The sequence below is a fragment of the Molothrus ater genome, chromosome 1, assembly GCF_012460135.2.
Source record: "Molothrus ater isolate BHLD 08-10-18 breed brown headed cowbird chromosome 1, BPBGC_Mater_1.1, whole genome shotgun sequence".
Classification (NCBI taxonomy): domain Eukaryota; kingdom Metazoa; phylum Chordata; class Aves; order Passeriformes; family Icteridae; genus Molothrus; species Molothrus ater.
In genome coordinates, this window is record NC_050478.2 from 64946817 (window position 1) to 64971457 (window position 24641).

At 40.8% G+C, this 24641-nt stretch overlaps 1 protein-coding gene across 10 annotated transcripts in view; it reads right to left on the reverse strand.

The window, feature by feature from the left end:
* Positions 1–24641, reverse strand: part of PHACTR1 (phosphatase and actin regulator 1) — a 301804-nt gene that overhangs the window by 31188 nt on the left and 245975 nt on the right. For all 10 annotated transcript variants that reach the window (XM_036406273.2, XM_036406271.2, XM_036406270.2 and 7 more), the window contains 2 exons: positions 18359–18567; positions 16502–16658 (listed from right to left, as the gene is read on the reverse strand). In XM_036406273.2, coding sequence (XP_036262166.1) covers positions 16502–16658; positions 18359–18567 — 366 coding nt within the window. The remainder of the gene's footprint in view (positions 1–16501; positions 16659–18358; positions 18568–24641) is intronic.

Here is a 24641-nt window from a genome sequence, read left to right on the forward strand (position 1 = left end):
CAGTGTTAGCAATTCAAAACCACAATAATTCAGTTTTTAGTAGAAAAGATGCATAGGAAATAGCATGGTGCCCATACTTTGTCTTGTTACTGAAGTGGAAAATTCCTGGAAGTAAACAAATTTGAGAGCTCTAAGAGCAGTTAACTATTTTGTGACAGAGGGATTTCAGTTCCCCAGATTGTGGGATTTCAGATCCCCAGACTTCATGAAAGGCAGATGATAAATAGTAGTAACTTTTGCAAAGAGCTGGGCCTAAAATTTTCACTTGAAGATTAAGAACTGGGACTGGCTGAAATGTTTGTGACAAACTAAAATTGCTAGAAAATTGAGTTCTAGAAGGTCAGAAACTATCTGCAAGGTGAGGTCAAACTTAGTGAGTAGTTTCAGCTGAAAAAAACCAACTCACTAGACACACTTTTCTCAAAAACAATAAAATTTAAAAAGCATTAAAAACGCACTAGACAATATTTAATTCTGACCTGAAATGCTAGTTTTCAGTGTGTAATAAAAAAATTAATGATGCCTGTACTTGCTATTTTTAGTCAGTTTTCCCTATTCCACTTGTTAATTATTTTGTTCCATTTGAGTACCAAATGCAAAAAAATCCATTATTCAGCCAAGTCCAGTAAGCACAATTCTCCTTCCAATAACTGCTACAGTGATTCCAAGCACAAATCTACTGAGGTGGATTACAAGGAGAACTCTCCCCAGCATCTGTATTGCAAACTGCAAAGTGCAGGTGCCTTGGTCATTCCTCAGCATTTAAGGGGATATCTGCTGGTCAGACTGGGTCTTTGCATGTTTGTATCTGCATCAACAACTGCATAATAATTTCTTCTCTTTCTAGAGAATGTCATGTTTCACCACCCTATCCAGAGATTTGCCCATTGTACAAATTCCCAGCTGGTGTGTATTTAACACCTTCACTGCCAGAGCCTACTTCTGCCTCTGTGCATTAGCAAAGGTCAGAAAGATTTTTTAAGAAATCCTAGCATCTCATGGAATGTCAATGAAAACGTGCAGCACCAGAGACAGAAAATAGCAAAAATGTCTAGCTCTAAAAAGAAACACTGATGAAATTATTTTACCTGGTTAAAATAAAAAACCCCATGCCTTAGGAAACTGCATATTTGCATTTTGAAAAGATATTAGATACAATTATTCCACAGTTATACTGTCACCTTTAGGTTCAAATCTTGTGGCCTAAAAGCATGACAAAATATTTTTTACCCAGGAGAATTCTTGTCCCATCTGCCTTTTCTTCTCTTGAATTTACTGAGATACACATAATTACCTAGAGGCTAAATTCGGACTACAAAGTGATAAGCTTTTTTTCTATTGTTGCTTTGTACATATTTCCACAGCAAAACAAATGGAATGCTATAAAGAGGCTTATCACATCAAATAGGGAATTAGCAGTGGGAATCAATAATCTCCAAAGTAACAAAGATCCTATTTCCAGGCAAATACACTTAACTTCAAAATAAACAACCCCCCTTGTGAAACAAAAGACCTCCAGAGGGACATTCAAACCCTCTGTGCTATGTTGAGCAGGCTGCAGCCTTTCTCTTTGTCCCCTGCATAGTGTGACATCAGCTTTTCACATTTTCTCCCTCAAGTTTTGAGAGCTCAATTCAGCCCCTACTGAAGTTTCTCCACACTCAGATTTCCGACTGCTATCAGGTGCCTGGACATCCCCCTGTTCCACCTGGCACTTCATTAATGTGAAAACCTGCTTCATTACACATTCTAGCTGCTGGCATGAGTATTGGTACCAGTATTCTTTACATTATTTTTTTTTCACTAAGTAGAGTTGATGTTGTACTATGGAGGGGGAGGGAATGCCCAATGATATCTTCCTTATGCAAAATGGGAGAGAAAACTACTCCTGGCTCTGTTGACCTAAAGAATAATTTTTCCTTTACACTTCAGACACTTCAATTCTTAAATCTTATTGGGAAAGTGTTGTAGATATCTTCCTTGTGATATTTCAAATGAGGGTGCTATCAAAGTCCACATTTTTTCCAATTGTTTGCCCTCTAAAGAAAGACTGCCTTACATTATTGACTGGTTTTTGAGCTCCTTACTGAATAGCTTTGCAGCTGGCATTCAGGCAGAAAGGCTGAAGAGAATTAATATTTAAAATACTTTGTACTCAAGCCGAGCACAGTATGTTTGTTCGTGGCTGCTGACATGCCATAAAAGAGGCCTGGATTTCCCTGCAGGGCACACTCAAATGCCAAGACTGAAAATGCTTCTGTCCTGGGCGTTCAGTGCCCTGGTTTTGTGGCATACACTTGTTTTCTGCATATCTGGCTGCAGTGATGGCAAGGACAGGGGGCTTGGAAGAAGGCAGTGAAGGAAATCATCGCTGTCACCCTGACAAAAATCCCTTCTGAGTATTTACTGATGATGCACAAAGTGTTTGTAAACCTGGAAACTGCATCCACTGCTATGAGAGGCTGCAGATTGGACTAAAACATGCTGGCTAGCATGGCCTGGGCAAACAGTCACAGTGCCTCCTTCCCAGTTCTGCTCACCTTCTTTATTAATTTAAAACATGCAATTTCTCATTCATCCCCATTGAGCAGAAGTAAAAGAATACACCCTCTCAGGCCCTCCTTCCAGCCCCAATGGCCACAGCCATGTGGACTTGTGTTTTGCTTTACAGGCAGATTGAATTTACATCTGTAGCCTATAGTTTATTGGGTGGTAAGCCTACTCTTATGACTAGAGATTATTTAATGCTAATAACAACTTTGCTCTGCTGAGCCCAGCTAATGAACACCAGCTGCTAAGGAGCATGAGTGTGGTGGAATATCTCACAACTACTACACTCTGTCAGCTTTTCAAACTCCTCTGAGCAGTGTTTTTAGCAAAATGTACATTAAATACATGCTTCCACTCTGTTTTCTTCTTTAGAGACATCAGAACACTCCTGTACAATGCATTACTGGAGATCCCTGCTGCTGTCTAGATACCAGGCAGCACCACTGCAGGCCCTCTGGGATGTTTGTGAGAGACCAAGCTCCCAATTCTCCAAAGTGAGCAAGAACAATAATTTGGTGATTACTGTCTCTGGATTCACCCACAGACAGAAAATGTAGAAGGCCAATCTTAAGGTTTTGCTTCAGATAGTTAGAAAAGCAGAAAAGAGCTATACAAGGGTCGAGGGACACTGAAAACTCTTGGAAGGGAAACTGGGACTCTGGGGTTTTTGTGGTGTGTTTTTGTTTTGGTGGGGGTTTTTTTTTTGTTTTTTTTTTTTGTTTTTTTTTTTTTTTGCTATAGGAGAGATGGACTGAGGGGATGAGGAAGTTCAGGGCTGAGAGAAATGCTTGTTGAAGGAAGTTGGGTGTCTGGAGTTGATTTCCTTGTGAATGCAGCATGTCTGTGAGATGTTCTTGTTTAAAAACTGAGTCCTGGTAACTTTTTCCGTAGAGCATAACACAATGAGTTTGGTTACAAGAGCTAATCCCACACTCTCTTGGGACTGGAGTAAGCTAGAGACTTCTACAGTCTACATGCCATAGACAGGCATTTGTCAAAGCTTGTGACCTGGCTAAATTGTCTGTGCTGGCACAGCCATTGTGCAATAACCCAAATCAGAAGACATTAGTCAAGCATTGCAGAGGAATAGCTTTATGAAACATATTCATTGAAACCTTAGGCTGCAGAGAGTGAAGGGAAGCAGGATTTGGGGAAGTCTGAGACAGAATTTGGCCAACGGCACACAAAAAATCAGCCAACAATGCCACACATTTCAAAACCTAAAGATGTTGCTAATAGACATTGACATTGTCTGTTCTTTTCATACCTGTGTTATTGCAGAATGGTGGGTCTGGCACGGATCTCTGAAGCCCATCTGATCCAACCCCTCTGCCTAGAGCTGGGACTGTGTCCAAATAACTTTTGAATATCTCCACAGAGAGAAATCTCACAATCCCCCTGGCCAACCTGTGGCAGTGTTTGGTCACTCTCAGAGTAGAAATAATGTTGCTGATGTTTAGAGGGAACCTCATTGTTTTTTGTGCCTGTTGCCTCTGGTCCTGTCACTGGGCCCCACTGAGGAGTGCCTGGCTCTGTCCCCACTGGACCCTTCCTTTAGGTATTTATACACATTGATAATATCTCCTGAGCCTTTTATCAAGGCTCAACAGTCCCAGCTCTCTCAGGTGCTCTCCACAGGGAGGATGCTCCAGTTCATCATCTCCATCATCATTGTGGCCCTTCGTTGGACTGTCTCTCATATGGCCATATCTCTTTTCCACAGAGGAGTCTTGATGATCCTTGCAGATCCCTTCCAACTCAATATTCTGTGATTCTGAGCCAGAAGTTGACACAGCACTCCAGATATGGCCTCACCAGTGCTCAGTAGAGGGGAAAGATCACATCCCTTGGTCTGCTGGCAATACTTTTTCTAATGCAGCCCAGAATACTATTAGCCATTTCCCCCCCTCCACCCACCAAGTTGCTGGCTGATGTCCAACTTCATGTCCATCAGGATCCCCAGATCCTTTTCTGCCAAGCTGCTCTCCAGCTGGGTGGCTCCCAACATATACTGGTCCATGGGGTCATTCCTTCCTAGGTGCAGCAATTAGCACTTGCTTTGATGAACTTCATGAGATTTTTGCCAGCTCATTTCTCCAGCTTGTCAAGGTCCCTCTGGATGGCAGCACTATCCTGCAGTGTGTCACCCACTACTCCCAGCTGGGTGTCACCAGCAAGTTTGCTGAGGATCCTCTCTGCCCGTCATCCAGATCATTAATAAAGGATGTTAAAGAGGACTGGACCCAGCACTGACCCCTTGGGGTATGCTGCTGGGTACTGGAGTCCAGCTGGACTCTGTGCCACTAAACAGCAGCCTCTGGACTGGATGGGCAAATGGATTGAAAAGTCTGAGTGCCTGGGGCCATTCTTGGACACCTGAGGAATTTTACAGTGTTGAAAGCCTTACTGAAATCTACACAGACATTATCTACTGCTCCCTGGTTGTCCACCAGGTCAGTAATTTCACAAGTTCATCACATTAATCAAGGATGATTTGCCCTTGTGAATCCACATTGACTGTTGCTGACTGTTTTTTTTCTTTTACATGCCTGAATATGGTTTCCAGGATTAGCTTCTCCATCACCTTCCTAGTGATGAATGTGAAGTCAACGGGCATATAATTCCCTGACTACTCTTTGAATATAGGAGTGACATTTGCCTTCCTTCTTGTCTTTGAGCACTTCTCCCAGCTGACAAGATCAGTCAAAGAAATATTAAAGAAAATAAGGATGGCACTGAATCTTCAGTAATGCTGGGTCAAGTTCATCCTTCCATTTATACTCTTATGCTGAATAGTGAGGCAGCACTGCTCTCTGGAAGATTTTAACACATGCCCTAATTGTTAAAACATGACATGACTAGTGACAAGTGCACAGAACTGAGGGAAAGACAAGGTACAGTGATGGGCAGGTGGGAAAATCAAATCTGAGGCAGCCAAGTGTGCAACCATCAGGAAGGATGCTGAGACAAGTGAATTGTCATGCCTGGTATTCCTCTACTGATGCTTTGCATTTCCCCATCACTGTTTAGATATCTGCTCCAAAACCCTTCAGACTCAGGCCAAGTGCTGCACAGAATCTTGAACCAAGGTGGGGTGGCAGGGGCTACAAGCATTACTGAAATTACAAGCATTACTGAAATACAGTGAGAAATAAGACAGAATAAAGACTCTGAAGAGAAGAATTAGGGACAAAGCAAAGGGAAATAAAGACAAAGGGAAATAAAAGGCCCTCCCAAAAAAGTGTCCTATATGATGGCTTTCAGAGGCAAAAATCATCTTTCCACCACTGAGCCTTTTTTAATCTGTCGTGTCACATTAGAAAACATGATCGAGCCCTTTTCTGGCATTAAACAGTGCAGTGCAAAATATTGGCAGCTCTTTTAACTGCAGTAGAGTATTAGATTTTCTTTGCTAGTCTAGTCCGAAGGGGAAGATGAAATGGATGGTGGAATATCACATGGCTCTATAATGCTTGGAATTGCCCACGTCTGCCTATTTTATCTTTTATGTCTGCTCAAACAAGGGAAGGGTGAATGGTTCTGGCACAACCTGAGGGTGAAAGACACCAGGCATTTACACTCAGTTGTTAACCAGAAAAAGGTAGAGTCTCAGGGGATCTTCCGGCTTTGGAACATCAGCCACTCCTTTTCCTGAAACTAGCAGGGCGGGGTTTTGGGGTCAGCTGGGGAATCCCATGATGGGGAGATGTAAAGGCACCAAACTCTTGTCAGAGAAGTTGCTCCCCGCTTGGAGACTGATGCAGCTCCAAACAAGCCACTTCCTGTCAGAGGGGCTGCCTGCTCTCTTTCTTTTATAGCTGAATCTTGGATATTAAAGCTTCCCCAGGCCAGGGAAGTCCTCATATACGGGCACAAGGTGCTCTGGGAAAGCCAGAATTGGAGCATGGTTTGGGTAATCCAACTTCCCAGTGCAGCCAGAGGCTGAAGAAGCTTGTTTCCCATGCTGCCTGCAGGTTTAAGTGGAGGTGGGCCAGCTGATGGGGCTATGAAAACACCTTCATGGAAGATGAGCAGAGATCTTTCTCTGTACCTTCTGTGAGGGGCTCCCAAGGAGGGAGTTTACACACACTTTAGACAGAGCAGCCTTCCAGTACCTTAAGGGGGCCCACAAGAGAGATGGAGAGGGACTTTTCACAAGGGCATTGTCACATGGACAATGGGGAATGGCTTTAAACTGACAGAGGGAGGGTTTAGATACGGTATTAGGAAAAAATTATTTGCTGTGGGGATCGTGAGGCACTGAGACAAATTCTCCAGAAAAGTGGTGAATGCCCCATGCCTGGAAGTGTTCAAGGTCAGGTTGGATGGGGCTTTGAGCACCCTGGTCTGGTGGGAGGTGTCTCTGCCTATGGCAGGGAAGTTAAAATCAGGTAGTCTTCAAGGTCCCTTCCAACCCAAACCATTCCATGGTGACATGAATCTGTGACCTCCCTGCATGCTCCCCTAAGGGGTCTGGGTGCACCCAAGGTGCCATCTGCCAGCCCACCAGGTAAATGATGTCCCTGAGCTTGTAGAAGAGACAGGGCCCTGGTCCAGGAGCCATGCCTGCTCCCAGTGAAGAAGCAGGCTGGCTCCTCTGCAGCCCCTGATGTTTGAGATCAGGGTCCCTGCTTGCAAGGCTTTTAAATCAAAGCCAGCTGATTGCAGGGAGGCAGGAAGAGCATTTCTGTCTTGATTACTGCAATAAAGGAAATCTTGAAGACTTTTCCAGCATGCTGAAAAACTCCAATATTCTGCAGGATAAATAGTCTAGCCTGACATTATAGGTGCTTGCTCATTGAGCAAATACAATATATTGAACGCTTATTTTATTAATTATTCATTAACCAGTAATGTTGCTACCTCCTGAATTCAGGGATGTCAGTGAAGAACCAGGTTACTGAATTAATCTGGGTGCTAATGTGCTTTCCCTGTAGTTTGCTGGTTTGTTATTTATTATCAGAAAGGCAAGTAATGAATATTACTGGCTGCACACTTAGAGACACATTGATGTGATCTACCACACATTTCTCACACTCACACTTCCTCTTTCTCACACACTTCTCATAGCTCACACTTCCTCTTCACTAAAGTTGTTAACACAAATGGTAATTTCACATGGTCAGGTCTGAGGCTAAGGACTTCGTTTAATTCCCACATATGGTCTGTGCAGTGCTTGTGAATCCAAATGCATTGAAACAGGAACATAATTCTTATCCAAACCTGCCTCTAAAAGACTAGGTGTAGTTTTTTCTGCGCATATGCAAAAAAGGACCCCATTCATCTCTAAGCAATCCTTTTGTTAACACTATGTCTTAGAGAAAACATTAACATTACTTAATTATACCAGGTGTGATGGTAAGGATATTGCTTTTTTGATACATTTGTCCAAAAGACACTTAGTCCTACACAAAACACACACAAACATTAAATCTTACTGACTCCTCTTCAGAAAGTCACCTCTGTTTACTCACATACAATAGCCTGCATGTGAAACTCCAGAGTTTCTGGATATAGATGGATGACCACGCACACAACTCAGACTTCCTTCTCTAGCAGTTCTCCTTGTACTCACCGTAATAGCCATAGGGAACATACATGAGCATTTATATAAACACAATTTTTAAAACCTGACTTGGATCAGCTTTTAAATACATGTTTGACTGTTTTACAAGGATTGCCTCCATTAAATCTCCTGCTCATGTGTTGCTAAATAGGCCATAATACACTGAAGTAGAGGGGGAATGCAAACTGTAACTTCTGAGAGAGGTTAAATATTTTGCTCAAAGAGCAATTTCTCCATTTTACAATCAGCCAACTATAAAGAGAAATTTATTCCTGCCAGTTTGCTTTTATCTTGTACTCCCACCTGATTTGTTTCCTTTACAGAAATTACAAGGTCATCCAAGCTAAGCAACTGTTGTGCTTGTGATTAACTACCTACAATCAGGAGGTACAAAATATAAAGATTTATGGTTGGATTTTTTAGAGGTGGAAATCTATGAGCTAGTTCTTAGTGGAGCTGCCCTAAATTTGTCAGTATTAACCAGCAAAAGACAAACCCAGCAAATAAACCACCTTTGTTTTTAAAGCCAGAATATAACATTTTGAAGCAGCTACTTCCCTGCTTGAGTTTGTTTCACCTGTTTTTATTACTGCCATTCTTTTACTCCAAAGAGAGTGCTGCACAGACTCCATGTGGTCTCTTGTTTACTGGAGAAATAAGACTATTTCTATTACCAAAATATGTTATTCTCTTACTGCCACGAGCTTCATTTATATCACCATGAATTATTTTGCCCAGCAGAGAAATGTGGCTTCCTCTTATATAAAAGCTGCCAGTAGTTTGACAACTAAAAGCAAAACTGCAATCATCTCAGGGCAGAAAATGAATGATATCACACCCCACTGAAACTGCAAAGGAAATTAAGGTAGATTTAATATATTTGTCTCAGCTGTGTTGACAACCTGAATTAGACCTCAAATACAGGCTATGTCAGGGGGCTGAAGGGTATGGGAAGCATGAAGGGGAAATTGTAACCCCTTTAATGCATTTTGCCTCAACTTCCTTAGAGAAAGGATGGGAGAAACAGATGTTGCAATGACAGGGAAGTGTGACTTGCCCTGCTTCCACGAGAGCAGAAACAGGAACTGTAATAGACCCCAGCAATAAGAAATTCCATTCTGGGGTGGTGACAATTCTGATTGAAATGAACTTTGGACATGATGAAAATACTTTTCATTTCATCAGTGGTCACACGGGTGCCTCTGGAGAGACCTTGCCCTCAAATGCCACTCCCTGCTGCCTACCATTAAAATCATCCCTCTCCTCAGAACAATGTTTCTCCTCCTTTATAGTAGCATAAATAAAATGTCTCTGTACATTTGGAGCTCCATTGTCTAACATGGAGAGACATATCTGCCCAAGGACAGACTATATCTACTCTGCAAGACTTTGCTTCCATAAATAACAAAACATCTGCTGGCCCTAGCTGAGCAAAATTGATGGGGGCAGGGTTTCCTCCCATCCCAAGGTGGAGCTGGAAAGGTTAAGGACACTGTTCATTCTCTAAACCAAGGAGTGTGTAGAGGTGATGTGTTTTGTGGTGACACTGCCATCCCTTGATTGCTCCACTGACCTTTTGCCATAGCAAATTACTCAGACAAAGGAAACTCATGCTGCTACCTATGAAATGCAAAACAACCATCAACTATCAAAACAATAGCAATACCATCATGATGTTAGACATGCCTTTTTCTGTGATGAATGATGATGTTAGCCATGGAAATTCCTCATACAAAGAGGTAAATGCAAACCATGCTCTGAGGATCCCTGTCTTACTGAAAGACAGAGTTGGATGTCTAAAGAGATCTTGGTATTCGCGTGGCTTTTTGAAAGCACACAAATGTTGCTGTCAATGAGAGTTTGTCAACTAATGCAATGTTCCAAAGTTCATAGGCATGGATGTACTTTTTGAGACCCCAACACACCTTAATTAAATAGACAAACAAGCAAACAAATAAATAAATATGTGTGTGGATCTCTTTCAGTGGCTTGTGTGAGGCTGGAAAGCTGGTGGAAGATGCAGCTTTCTTGGAATATTGTAACTACAAAGCCACCTTTCCTTTCAGCGGACCAGAGCCCACCAGGACATTGATCACAGAAGAGAGGACTGACAAGGGCCATGAGCACCCATCTCCCTTCTGCACCCATGCACAGAATCCAAACCAGTTCTGCTCAGAATATTTATTCCCAGCAGTTGAGCCCAGATGTGTATTGGTAGCTCAGTTTCAGCTCATCACCCATAAATAATCACCTGCTTCTCCTGCCTTCCTCCTGATGCTAAGGACAATTTCCATAGCTCCCTTGGGGTTTCAGCAAATGAATAGCTAAACTAAAAGGGGAAAACTGCCAATCTCCCTAGGTACCATTGCAGCTAAAACTGAGCCTCAGCCCTCTGCAGATTTTCTCTGTCACCCCCATTCATGTATCTAGTGCTGTCGCATCATCCCTAATCCAGGATTTCGATGAGCTTGTTTAGCACAATCCCATTTTCCGTGTGATTTATCCCCAGCATCCTGCATGCAGAGAGGCGAGCTCCACGCACACCCGCGCATGCGTGCTGCCCTCAGGGATGAGCTCTTGCTTTAGGCACTTGCTTTGCTCTCATTAGTGGAAGCTAACAATAAGTGTGAGAATTGCAGACGTCAAACGTAATTAGGAAGAAATTATTTCACGTTACCCAACAAAATGCGGTCTTTGAATAAAGCCTAATCCTGCTGTCTGCCCATTCTTTTTATCCCTAAATGACTCGGAGATAGGGAGGGTGCAAAATGCCCTCCACAGGACGGGGAGCAGCCACGAGGAGATTCAGCCATACTCAACAGGATCCATCATGCTGCCATCCTCTGGCTGAATAAACCCTTCCCTAGTGGGACTGCAGCACTGCTTACAGAATTAACCATTTCAAAAAGCTGAATCTCTTCACAGCCTTAATTGTAGTAAATAAAAGTGATTGCTTCAAGCTATTCAGTCCCCTCAGACCTCTGAAGGAACTGCTGTGTGTTTCAATGACTGTGCAAGCCTTGCAGACTGACCCTTCCTCAGTACTGGTAGTATTTGTCACCTTCATGGTGATGCTGACAGTCCAAAATCCTCTTCCCAAACTGTCCAATTTTTCTGCTCTTCTTTCTAGCATCTGATATGAATGAGTCCAAAAACCTCACAGCAGCCTCATGACATTTTAAAAATCAATGACAATTTTTTATACTTGTGGGAATTCACCAACTTCATTCAATCACAGGATTTCTGTTGTAAGCAGCATTTTTCAGAACAGCTGAGGAATATGTAGTATTGACCAGGGAATGTGTAGATTACCTTTCTCAACAAGATAGTAGGTGACCAGCATCTGTCAAACCTGCCATTCCTTAAAGTTTAATGACTTCTCATGCTGTGTTTCTCAGTCACAGACATCCCAGTACTATTTCCAAAACATCAATGGGACTATAAAAACACATCTAGCAGGTGTGCACATCCAACTCTCAAGTGTACTTATTTACAGCCATATGCACAGAGTCTCTGTGATCTACTGCCTCATGATCCTTGCAATATGCTATTTATATTGCTTCAGATCACGATTTTCCACTTGCTGGTCTAAGGACAGTACCCCTTAAGGTATTGTAGTGAATAAATCTAGGGCTACACAAAAAACAATGCAGAGCACTACTGTATATCTGGCAGAGGAACTTTAAAGCTTTAAAGCCAGCAGAACATATATATAGTGACACACCCAGGATTTAGTCAAGCAAATGGAATAGCATCTCTCAAAGTCAGGAAAGAGGCAATAGGTAGTTTGTTACTTTCTTCTTCATTTGTTTCTCATTTTACTAATTAGCTAATGTGCAGAAAGCTGCTCCCCCACCTCATCTCTCTGCTTTCACACGGGGCATGATAAATATGACCCCCACAACTAACAGCTTTTGGCAGCAGCACAGCACAAACTCTTATTGGATTGCAAAATCTTACTGGTGTGCCTGTGGCACCTTCCAGTGAAGGGCAGCAGTCCCCTGACAAGCACCACTGTCAGTGAACAGCCTTTGTGTGTCTCCTCTGCCTCCAGATCTGCAGACAGTGGGTAGGAGTGTGCTGATCAGACTGACATTATGCTGACCAGTGTATACTGTGAATATCAAGAAGTTCCCTTGACACTGATTATTAACAACATGATGATAGCACATTGGATTACCAGATATTTTGTGCTATTAGATCATCCAATTCCAGCAGGTGGAAAAGCCAGGATGGAAACAATCAGGGGAAACAAATAAATACACCATGTTCTTGAAAAGCAGTGGACTAAAATCTCAGCTTTAATACTCCTGTATCTAATTGCTAGTGAGCACCTTCTCCAGAGTTGGTGGGTTAAGAGACTAAAAAATACTTGAATGCTTTAGAAAGCCTCCCTTGTAGGATGTGTGGCAGATCAATCGGTCTGAAGACACACATTTTCTCAGAGTATGGGGGAAGATTTTGTGAAAGAAACACAAAGAAACCAGGTCTTCCCATTCCAAGAAAGTGCAAAGCCTGGTGTTTGTAACAGAGATTACAGAGATGCTGTGACAGGAGCCCTGTAAAGGGCTCTTGTGTTTACAAAATGTGTTGATTGAGAAAGTCTGTGGGATCTCTTATGACCACTGGCCCTCCTTTTCACCAGGGCTTTCTGACAGGCCTTTACCATTGCCCCAGGAAAACCTCCAAGCTCACTGTCACAGCCTGGATATATCCCATTCCTCTCACCCTGACAGCCACTGAAAGCTAAATCCAAATCTTCCTGGCTGCTTCTTTAACGGATAACAGGGAGCCCGTGCTTCCCAGCAGGTCCAACACAGCCAGTTGAGACAGGCAGAACAGAGATGTCTGTCTTTTCCTTCCCTCTCCCTGTTAACTTTCAGAGCGCTGTTTTTCTCCTGTGTTCTCCTTTCTGTCTTACAGTCACACATGCACACTTGAGCAGCTGTGAAGCTGCACAGGCACCAGAGGGATAAAATAGAGGAGAAGTTGAAAAAAAAAAAAAAAAGGAACACCATACCCACTTAAAGATTTACTCAGCACAGAAGGTTTGCATTTCAGAGTAGAATATAATGGAGGTGTAAGGGTTTTTAGCAGCCAAGAACACTGGTCTCCAGCATCCATTTCCTACCCTCATGCCACATGTGGTTTTGAGCTGAGAGTTTTGCATCTTAATTCACTATTTTTGCTCCTTGTTTCATAGGAGATGTCACATTTTGGAGCAATCCATTCTGGTTTGGTTAGAGGAAGAGGTCTTCTAATTAATTGCTGTAATCAATTGCCATAATTGCTATGTCAGGACTCCTCAGAAATGATTTACGGTGCACTGGCCTGTTCATGTGGCTGGAATTCATACGATGTAGAATCTCCTGCCTTTGCTATGACATATTTTGCCACCTTGGGCAAGAAGCTCTATTTTTGCTGGGGTCTGCATGTGCTGAGCCATGATACAGGGTAAAGACCAGGGAAGCACAACATTTATGTGAAGTGTTTTATGACAAGCACAAAGAATTTCTCTCATGGCTTAGAGAACACCAAGGTGTGTAGTGGGCAGGTCCTGCTATAAGATACAGTCCCTGCAGCCTCACCCTTACAGCTGGCCTGGTGTAAGTCAAGGCACTATTCTCCCAGCTTGGGAAACAGTGAATTCTGCTCTGGAGTCTCTCTTCCAGTTGGCTGATGTAACACTGAAGTCATAACAATTTTCTGGGAATAACAGGAGGTTCAGAGGTTCCAAGCTACACTTAAACAGGATCTGAGCAGACCTTTCTGAGCCAAACTGATTCCCAGTGCAACTCTAATAAGGCTGGAGGAACTGCACCTGGGATGATTTTGGTCCCACACAATATGTCAGTGGCCAATCTCAATATGCCTGGATAGAGGCATTTTTGAAAAAGACATTCTCTTTATAGTACTAAATTCTTATCTGCCAAATGTGGCAGCCAATGAGCTCTTCCAAACTAAATACTGTGAGGATTATGCATAAATACTGAAGTATCCTAATCAGCCTCTTGGTGAAAATTAATTGATCCATTACAGACAATAACTATATGCTGAAGTTTTTATTCTGCATTTTTTACTTCTGTAAGTAGCATATGTGATTTGATTGGCTGGATATTTTAAACCCTAGGGGACCATTGGTGGAGCAGTACAAATCCCTCTGAAATCCAAAATTGCCAGCTGCAATTATAGTCTGCATCTAGCATCTTCTCTAAGGACTATAAATGCTTCACTACTTTAATTTTGCTTGACATTTGCATCACTGTGTGACAATTACCAAGCAACAGCAAAGGATGGATTCAGTAATAAAGTCTGGACAGTAAGGAAATACTGTGCAAATTGAAATATTCTCTCTATTTTAATCTCATATTCATCAGTTTATGCACATGGATATATCACTTTTCTATACAGAGCACTGGTAAGACAAGCACTTTTTGCTGCTGAAATGCCTGTGGCTTCTTACATATTAGATATGAGCAAAATAGTTTTCTCCTCATATCTCTTTATTGTTTTCAACTACTCAAAAGGATGAGATACTAAGTTGTAAATAGTAGTAATTAAAAGGTCAGACTGGCAACTATATCACTCTAGTTAAGGCTTGTGAAATTCTACCATTTTCAGTGATGTTACACTGATATAAAGCAGGAATGAAACAGCAATTTCATTCAGCTCAGCTATTTTTAAACTCATATATTATACAGTTTTAGTTATTTGAACTATTTGTGATTGCCCCTAAGTCCTAGCTATATTAGAAGACAAGATCAGGCATTTTAGCTCAAACTATTAAACTCAGATTAGCAGAGATACAATTGGGGAAACAAAAAAAACAACATTATGAGAATATGGGGCTCACACAGGAAGGGCTTTGCATACGGCCAAAAATAGTTTCCCTTGTTAAAAAGGCATTTGCTGAAAAAATACTGTTTAGTGAGGAAAAAAGCAGGTTTTGGATAGGTGAAAAATAAAATACTTATAAAGAAAAAGATCTGGTGCACAGTGAGCTGTGCAGAATCAGTGTTTATAAATGACACTACTTTCCTTCATCAGCCATAGCTGGAAAACTTCAGAAAGACCTAAGTAATTTAGGCAAATGGGCAAGATAGTGGAAACGCTGTTCAATGTCATTGCAAGGTCAAGCAGTGAGAGACAAACATTTAAATTCTTCAGATGCTTCAAAAGGGTTCAAATTTAACCATATAAGCACTGGGACCTTGCTATCCTGTGCTGTTCTTTGGGACCCAGAGCTCAGTGCAGCTGCAGTCTAACAAGGTTGGAATAAAGCTGAATAAAGACTGAACTGAAAAATCACAGTACCAGCAACAGTGCAGCACCATCTTACATATTTTGGGCAAGTTTGCGGAAGCCCCTCAACAAGATACTGAAAAATTAAACAGGTTTTGGAGTAGGCAGAGCATGATCCAGCACAAAAACTTTCAAAGACAGTTTGGAAAGGTGTGGTTACTTTATTCCAAGAAGGTGATAAACAAGGCCATGAAAGAAAAGTAAATAAAATGCTGAAAGTGGTATTTACCTGGAGCTCCTATTCTTCCTGTCTCCACAACATGGTAGCAGTGTTTCCCCCTTATCCACCCACCCCCAAAAGAAAAAAATTAAAACGTGCAAGAAAATTCCTAATAACTGGTTGGTCATTTCCTTGTGGTTGCCTCACTGGAGAGCAACTAACAGCATTCACCAGCTCTGCATACTACCAAGCTGACAATGTAAGAGGATTCAACTGACTACAGAAATCATGGCATGCACATAGAAGGTTCTCAGACAGTTCTGTCTGACCTCAGTTTAGTAATTCTTGTCAGAAATTCTCCACATTTAATGGCCACCCCTTTACACCCTATTCAATACAGAAAACCACAGCAGCTGGTGAGTAACCCTGTTATGAAGAAGAAAGTGTCTAGACAGGGTAAATCTGTCCAACCTGACCCAATGAAGGGAAGTACTGAAGGACTTAAACTATTTTGCACCGGGAAAGGTCTCAGCTACTCACAGGTGATGCTGTCAAAAGAGAAAGTTATACCTGTGACCTTTGGCCAAACGAATAGCTTATAAAAAGGCACCTACAGCTACAGTCTGAAATGTTACCAAAGCTGAACATTTTCCAGTGATGTGCCAACAAGAACCAAATTCACGTAGCTCATGCTGATACTTAACCAAAGTTCCCATAGCATATGCCAGGAAAATGAAATAGGGAGTTATATGGGAAGCTTTATTGGACCAGAAATAACATATAGAACCATATCTTTTCTCTCCATGGCTTTTCCTCTTGAACATTGTAACCAAACAGATCTCAATGTTTAAAGACTAAGGAAAAAAACTACATGCCACCATATATTTCCAAAAGCAACAGTTAAAAAAATGTTTGTCTCTTACCTTGTTAGCTTTGTCCCAATCTGCTGCCTAAGTTCAAGCCTCTCTTCATCAGTCTGCATGGGGAGAATGTTCTTTTCCTCTAGCTCTCGCTTGGAAGGCCTGTTGCTTAGTTTGATTGCTAAAGAGTCCTTCCTGCAGAGTTTCCTTGCCAGGGGGCCTGTGGGAGAGAGGAGAGGTTCTGCCAAAAGAGGTGTCATCATTTCATTACAGCATGCACCTGGCAAAGAGGTACTAGCCAAGGGAGGATATGAGGCTCTCCTTTATACTGGCTGGACTACGGGAAAAGGGGTGTCATTAACTTCATGTGCTCAATTAACCTCAATTCCTATCATAATAAGGAAAAGCTGAAATTGGTAGGTATAGAGGAAATAGAAATTAATATATTGCTCCATAGAGGGGAATGGAGAAGAAGGGCTTGTTTCAGAATTGCTAGTAGCATCTGTAGCTTTCCCTAGCACAGTATTTCCAAATAATGGAATGAAAAATTCAACCTCAGAATCTGGGCAGGCAGCAGAGCTATAGCATGTGAAAAGAAAGGGTTATCTGAATGTCTCTTGCAATGTAATATCAAGACATCCAAGCCAGAATTAGAAGGAATCAGAAGTCAATCAGAAGCAGCACAAATCTCTATGTACATGAACTAACTGCTTCCAGGGCAGTGGCAAAGACATTAAAAACCAATAGCCTTTTATGGCTCAAATTTGCTTTCTTAGGCTTGTGTCCAAAGCAGTTTGAGCAAGGAAGACAGACACAGAGAGACACAAACACATGAGAGTTTGTCAGGTGAGTGTGAGATAGTGCAGTTCTGTTCTGCTTTTGGTATAAGAGCAAACACTGCTTAATTTCACCTACAGGGTAAGGTGGGGTGATGAGGAGATGAAATATGCCTGTTTTAGAATCTTATTTCTGTGTGTTTTAAAAGGGATGTTGTTTGACTGTACTGCTTCCAGTTTTCAGAAGAAAAGAAAGGCAAGGGCCTGGAACTTCAATGTCTAAGATGACAAGCAGTTGTCACACATGAAGCACTGTATCTTTTCTTCATGGGACAGTCCTACGATGGCACACTGAGGCAGGAATTGAATTTCCTTACAGAGGTCAGGAAGGCCACAACATCCTTTCCCAGTCTGTAATTGTGATATGGTGTCCTGGGTTGGCTATGTGATGCTTGTATCCTCAATCATCTGTTCTGTTTAAGTGGATAATAAGTTTTGCACCTTTAAGACTTGTTCCAAGAGCAAAGGGGGGAGAGAAGAGGCGTGGAGTTTGTTGGGGGAGGGGCCACTTGAATTTGTTTTTCTAGAGGAAACCCCTTTAGAGGTTTTTTTCCCAAAATTGCCCTAAACCAGGACTTATGGTTATCAATTAACCTCTTTTTATCTGAGCCCAATCCTCTGATTGTGACCCCTTTCAAAGCATGTGCACATATATGATTCCAAAATGATTTACTATTGACTGTATATAAAAGCTCTGATTCTCTATGTGTGGCATTTATTTCATCCTCCTGAAGCAACTATTGAGATGATCTTGACTTAAGCCAAAAGCAGGGCTTCTCTTCACAAAGGGCATTTGGGAAAGTGAATCCAAAAGCCAATTTGTAACTGAACCAATATAAGCCCAAACCTGTCATTTGAGTTTAATCTGAGCACTAACAAGACAGGGATTCATGAATATTAGTGAAATCACTATAAATTCATACTGTTTGTTATTTTGGATTAGCATCTCCATGTAGTCAAGCCCTGAGAGATTAAAAAGCCACACCCAATAAAGAAAATACAGAGGCCTTGTGTTTCCTCAGTGTATTGTGAGCTCAGGATACAAATTAAATAAGTGAGAAAGGAAAAATGGAATGAGTCTTACTTGTAAATAATGAGTTATCCTCCTCTTCATCTTCCTCTTCTTCCTCTTCCTGCCTTGGATAAAGGCAGGAAGAATCTTCATAGTCAGTTTCATGAGGCACATTTTCTTTATTGTCATCGCATTCGATCACAACAGTTGGCACTTGTCTCATGTCTGGAAGGCCTGAAGGTCCTGCTTTTGTAACACTGTCACTTGTGTGTAAACCAGAGCTGTTGGGAAAGAAAAGCAAATAAATAAACTAAAGGAAACAGCTCAATGAAGGGCAGAGTTGCTTCTCTCACTGTATATAGCAAAGTCGTGGTGTTTCATCCCTTTCTGAGAAGAAATGAGAACAGAAAGATTTTCAACATCAGCAAGACATCTAAGGGGTTTAAACTGAGTACTTATTAGATTTAGGGTATAACACTTAAAAGGGAGAGTTAGGATAGCATGCAAGCAGAAATACTGTCATCCAGGATGAAGCACTAAAGATCTGAGACAAATTCTTAGGGACCAGCTACTCAGAGTGGTAAGCAGCAGCTACTCAGTGGTAAGCACGCCTTCAGCCTGGTGTCTGTGTGACCTTCCACTGGTGTGCAGGCAGCAAGGAGAAAAATGTCTCACCTGAGTGCAACAGGTGGAGTAAGAGTGGGAGGAAGGAAGGATGGACTGTAGGGGAAAATTTTAGAAAGGCAGAGGGAAAACTAGTGGCTTGCACTATTGATGAGTAACTTGAGGGGATGGCAAGTGCACAACTCTCTGATGTGCAGGGGAGCAAGCCTGTGAAACTGGGCTTGGAGAAAAGAGACTTTGGGAGCAGGTGAGATTAACCAGGGAAGAAGCTAAAACCTGGGGAGTTTGTTTGCTAATGGCACAGTTATATACTGGGGGGTGGACATGATGATATCTCTTTTCCTGCCTCAGCTTTTTATCCAGCCAGGTGCTGAAGATCAGTCAGAATTGGTGCTAACATCATATTTCTTTTGTCACAGGAGGGATTGATTATTTTCAGTATCTTATGAGATGAAGACCCGTGGTGAGGACTGCTACTATCTAGCCCTGTTTATGTGTTGAATTCAAAGCCCTTTACCAAATAACATATCAAGTAGGGAAACAGGAACATGAGGAGGTGAAGATCAAAGTCAAACAAAAAGTGAAAAGAAAAGTCAGGAACAGAAGTCGGGAAACCCAATCAGTTTTTATTGAAATAGCTCATGCTGCTTTTCCAGTATGAAATCGGAATGAAAGACGGGCAGGCAAAAATGGTGGCAGCTCAGGATTAATTGTGAGACAGCAGAAACTGCCCTCTCTCTGAAGTCATGGCTGATGCAACAGCTCTATGAAAAATGGGCAACATTTGCCTGTGGGACACCCTCTCTATGTCAAACTCCCATTTTAATTTTACTGTTCTTCTTACTTTTCAGAAGAACATAGGTGTGAAAGCAGATGTTCTGGCCAAGCTGACCTTGAGGCACACCGACTTGGATCTGACAAGTATTGAGTGCCATCAATTCCCTTGAATATTTTAGTCTGAATACCACAGGTGTTCTGCATCTTGAATAAAATGTATTCTTCTCTTTAAAAGATTTTCTACAGAAATCTAGTGAATCTACTATCTTCAACTTGAAACATTTTGCTTTCTTCTAACCCAAAAGTTAGAATGGACTCTTAAATGGCTTCCAGATAACATTCCAGAGAGTCTTTTAAAAATGTAGTTCTAGGGATATAATGCTACTCCAAATATGCTTAGGGATTAAAGAGAAGAAAAGGCTTCAGATCCTGTGAACAAACCATACCAACAAGCTGTTATCATCATCTTCAGCTTCAAAGAAATAATTTTTTTTTAATTCCAACGTATATTATTGCAGACTAACCAATAATGAGATACAAAGCTTTACTAGATTCCTTGAAGAGAGAAACTCAATTTTCTTCATGATAGCCCATGTTTTGTATCACAAAGAGAGATTCATGAAGAACTGGCTTGCAAATTTTTGTATTGGACTTCAATGATTTTGACAGAAAAAAAACTTTATCCCAAATGCAGTTTTAGACTCCATCAACTGAATTCTCATAGTGACATATCAACACACTACAATCTTTAAAAAGTTTGAACTAACTTTTTATTTACTGAAATGCTTTTAGAAGTTTTATATTATGAACTTCATTAAATCTATTTTCTCTGTAAGCTAATTTTTGAGTAAGTCTTTTAAAGAGGAAAGGAAGGAAATTCAAAAGCCTGGAATCAAATTTCTGAGAAAAACCATAATATTGTGAAATTCTGTTAACATTGCTAAAAGAACACCCAAAACCTTCCAATTGCACCATGCAACCACTGGATCATTAATTTAATTTTAATACAATAGATACACAGAGAGTAAGTACAAATGAAAGGAGCAAGAAGCAATTCAGCATCCAGGATTATTTGGTGCTTCCCTGTTCTGTGAAGGATGGATGTAGCTTACAGGTGCATCCTTATGGGTGTGTCCCCTTATGGGTAGCAGATATCAAAGTGATCCATCAATTTAGGTTATTGAGCAGATATAGGACGGCAACAAGATTTACAAGTTACCACAGAGGATTTTTATTTGAACTAGTGATCTAGAAATAGGCAGCTTCTCATCTCATTGTAAGCTTTCTGAATCATCCACTTTCTTGATAATACTACTTTCTATTTTAAGCCCCTCATTTTTCCTAGTGTTTTGTGTTGTTCTTGATTAAAATCAGCCCTTTCCACAGCAATTTGCCTAAGTCAGCTGTCTAAGCAAAGTGCTTATGAAATACATGCAGTACTGCAGTATACTTAAAAAAGACAAATCAAGGTCACAGGATATGTCCATTGTGTATAAATGACTCTGGGTCATTAGCAAAACTCCCACATTGTCAGGTGACTAAACGACAAAGTTTTGTAGCTTTATTCACCAAAAAGCACACTATTGTTTCAAAAAGCCCATTTTAAACCAGTTTTTTGTTTTGCAACAAAACCAGAGAAAAAAGCTACAGTTAAGCAAGTACTTGTTTTAAGAAGATCTTAACGCATGGATGTGAACAATTCAAAGCTCCCTAGTACAAGAACTTGCAATAACTGCTGCATCATCTGCACATGATCAAAACAGAAAAAAAAGTTACACCACTATAGATTACAATGGTTTTAGTGAGAAAATACTTCAATGAAGAATCACAATTTAAGCATATGAGTGACTCATGGTACAGAAAAAAATTTAAGAAAGAAAAAAGTGAAATACTTCCTGTAAAATCTAGTGGGAAAAACCTGCACACTTCTTGTCTGTCATGCCAGACCCTTTGATTTTGGAATAGAAGATTACATTTTTATCAGAATGTTTTCAGATCCACAGTACTTTTATGTACTTAGCAGCTAAAACAAAAGGTCTGAAAGAACTTCAAACCACTGTATATACGTTTCTACTACAGGAATGTGTGTCAGAGAGAAGGCAGAGTTATAAATATTAAGTATTTCTATCCTTAGGCAATGCTAAAGTTTAGACAAGATGCAATTCTCTTGACAAGTTTTATGGAAGATAAATGTTTTCTGACTCAAATATGTTTCATAAGATTTACAAGACACTGGTGGTAATGTCTAATGCATTTCATTTCATAAATCTACAGTCTGAGGCGGAGCTGGGTGTCCCAGAGGAACTGGTGGCACACACAGTCTTTTTGGACACAGTGATTTTTCAGTGCTCTGCCACAGAGGCAATTCTAGCCTGGAGTGAGATAATGCCACTTAACAGCTCTTTAGTACAAACATTGAACAAACTGAGCCCTGGATTCATCTGTGCCTGCTCCTGTACACGAGCCCACAGAGTAAATGAAATTAATTGTCACCTTTCCAGACAGGCTGAGAATTATACAGGCAAGGCAGAAAATCAGGCTGTTTCAGATGAAGAAACTGCCTCACTAAGTCAAAATTAAAGACACATTTCGGTGTCACAAGAGAGTCTCTAAGGCTTCCTCAGCCACTGTTCGTGATGCACAGCTTTGAGGCATGATCTTTCTTAAATTCATTTTGGTTAGGAGGATGAAATCTGCATATTTTGGTGGCAGGGCTTACCAGATTTTCATCAACTCCTACAATGCAATGGTAAAAAATGATGTCCAAATCTAGAGTTTTACTTATGCTTGACAAACACCCTTTGGACTGAAGGGGAAAGTCATTTGCAGTAAGACACAAATTAGCAACAGAGGTTGCAGAAAAAAGGTTACATGGAAATTACACATATCTCTGTTTCAACTTTATCTACCATAAAACTGGTAATTTATCAGGGAAAATAGAGGCAAACTGGCAGCACAAATGACATGTCATAATAGTCATACTATGACAAGGGGCAGATTGCCCTTCTGAGAATAGGTTATGAATAGACATTATGAGTACCAGAAAATGTTTGCAATCAAAAGCGTTAAGTGCACAAATGAACTTAATGTTCTAAAATGTCTGTAATAAAATTTAATAAAAAAATCCAGGAATTAGCTCCCATTTTAAGCCATAGGAACAACTGGGACTTGAATAGCTATTGCATGCCTTTTAATGTACTTTAAGACATTAACTTATTAATATGCACTAGATCTAGGTGAGGTAGTTACATGCAATCACCTCTGCAGAGGGGAAAATAGAGATAGAGAGACTCAGTAACTTTCTCAAGGTCAAAGACAGAAAAATCTGGCTTCCAGGTCTGTACAGAGGGAAAGCTCATTTTTCTCTGGCAAGCCTGTGGCTCATTGGCAGAGCTCTGATTTCAACTATCATTCTTCAGATGTTGTTAGACTACCTGAATTCCAGAGATCTTATCTGTGTAAGCAAAGAGTCCAGGTTGCTAGAGGAAGGGAAGATTTTAGCCTTTCATTTTTTGTTCATGTCCACACTCAGCCACCTGGTGAATAGGAGAGTTGTAAGGTATAAGAAAAATTTACTGGACAAAATGTGAATTTGATACAAACTGATTCACCAAATATCATTAGAGCTTCAATGACCTTGAGGAGCTTCCACTGCACCAGGACCAAAGAAATTAGATACAAGGAAGAAAAGGAAAAATTCCAGAAGGAAAAGAAAAAAATTAGAGCTGAAAGCTGATCTGTGCTTGTCTATATGATCATCTCTTATTAAAATCAAAACACTATTCTAAAAAATCCCCCAAATTACCAGACTTGGCAGCATTATTACCGCAGCACCATGGCAATTCTTCTGTAAAGTTGTAGGATGCTTTTGAGATAATATCTGAGATCAGAAGGAAAAACCCCTTATTATTCACCAGAAGCTTCCTCAGAGACTTAGCAGGCTCTCTCATCTCCTCAGGTTTATTGACTCAACAGTAGTGGCCCAGTACTTTGCTAACTTGCAGGGAACAGCAAAGTGCAGGATGTCACTCCATATCCTTTGCAGGCTACAGATGTGAGCACACTACCAAGCTCCAAACAGAGGAAAGAGATCTAGGATCTTCCGAGTTTTAACAAGCCCTCAAGAATTTTGGGCTGAAGTGTGCAATGACAAATACTGAGGTATTATTTCTCTGGAGTTTAATGCAGATTTTTACAATAAGGGAAAGTAAGTGGTGTCAAAAATAGTAGAAAACAGGGGCATTCAGTGCAAATAATTGTCTCCCAAGTTAAATAAATATATTTAAAAAATCTGCGCAAATCTTCAAGAAAACTCGGCAAGTTTATCCAGATCACAGTTTGGCTTGGAAAAAGCAAATAAAGAATTTAAGAGCAAGATCAGCTCCACAGAACTGTAAATGGTTTAAAATATTTTTACCTCTATATACTATAAAAATAACAATTGCTGTTGCAGAGGAAATGATCATGACCTATTTTCTCCCTTGTGAATGCAGAAGTTATTGATTTACTTTGACAAGGAGCACAAACAAAGTACTCAATACATTAATCTATGGTTTAACTAACAGTTAATCAACATAAAAAGGCTATGAAAAATCTGCCTGCAATATCCTGAACAAGGATTTATATTCATTTTAAATGTGAAATATCAGTACCCAACCTTTTCTTGTTTTCTTCTTATTAATTGCAAAGGGAAACAATTGCTTCACACTGGGACATGATTGCTTGCTTATTCAGTTTTTAACAAGCAGCAGAGCTTCAGCTTCAAATTAATAGTTAAACCCAAACAGCATCACCATCTTTAAATCAGTTAAGCGTATTTGTAGACATAAACATGATGGATGACTAGAAACTGGAGCATTCATTGCTGTGGGGCAACAGATGCCACAGTGAAGTCATACTCTGAGAGATGTCACTGGGCTCAGGATAACAAAGGGCCTTCTGCACACAGTGTGAG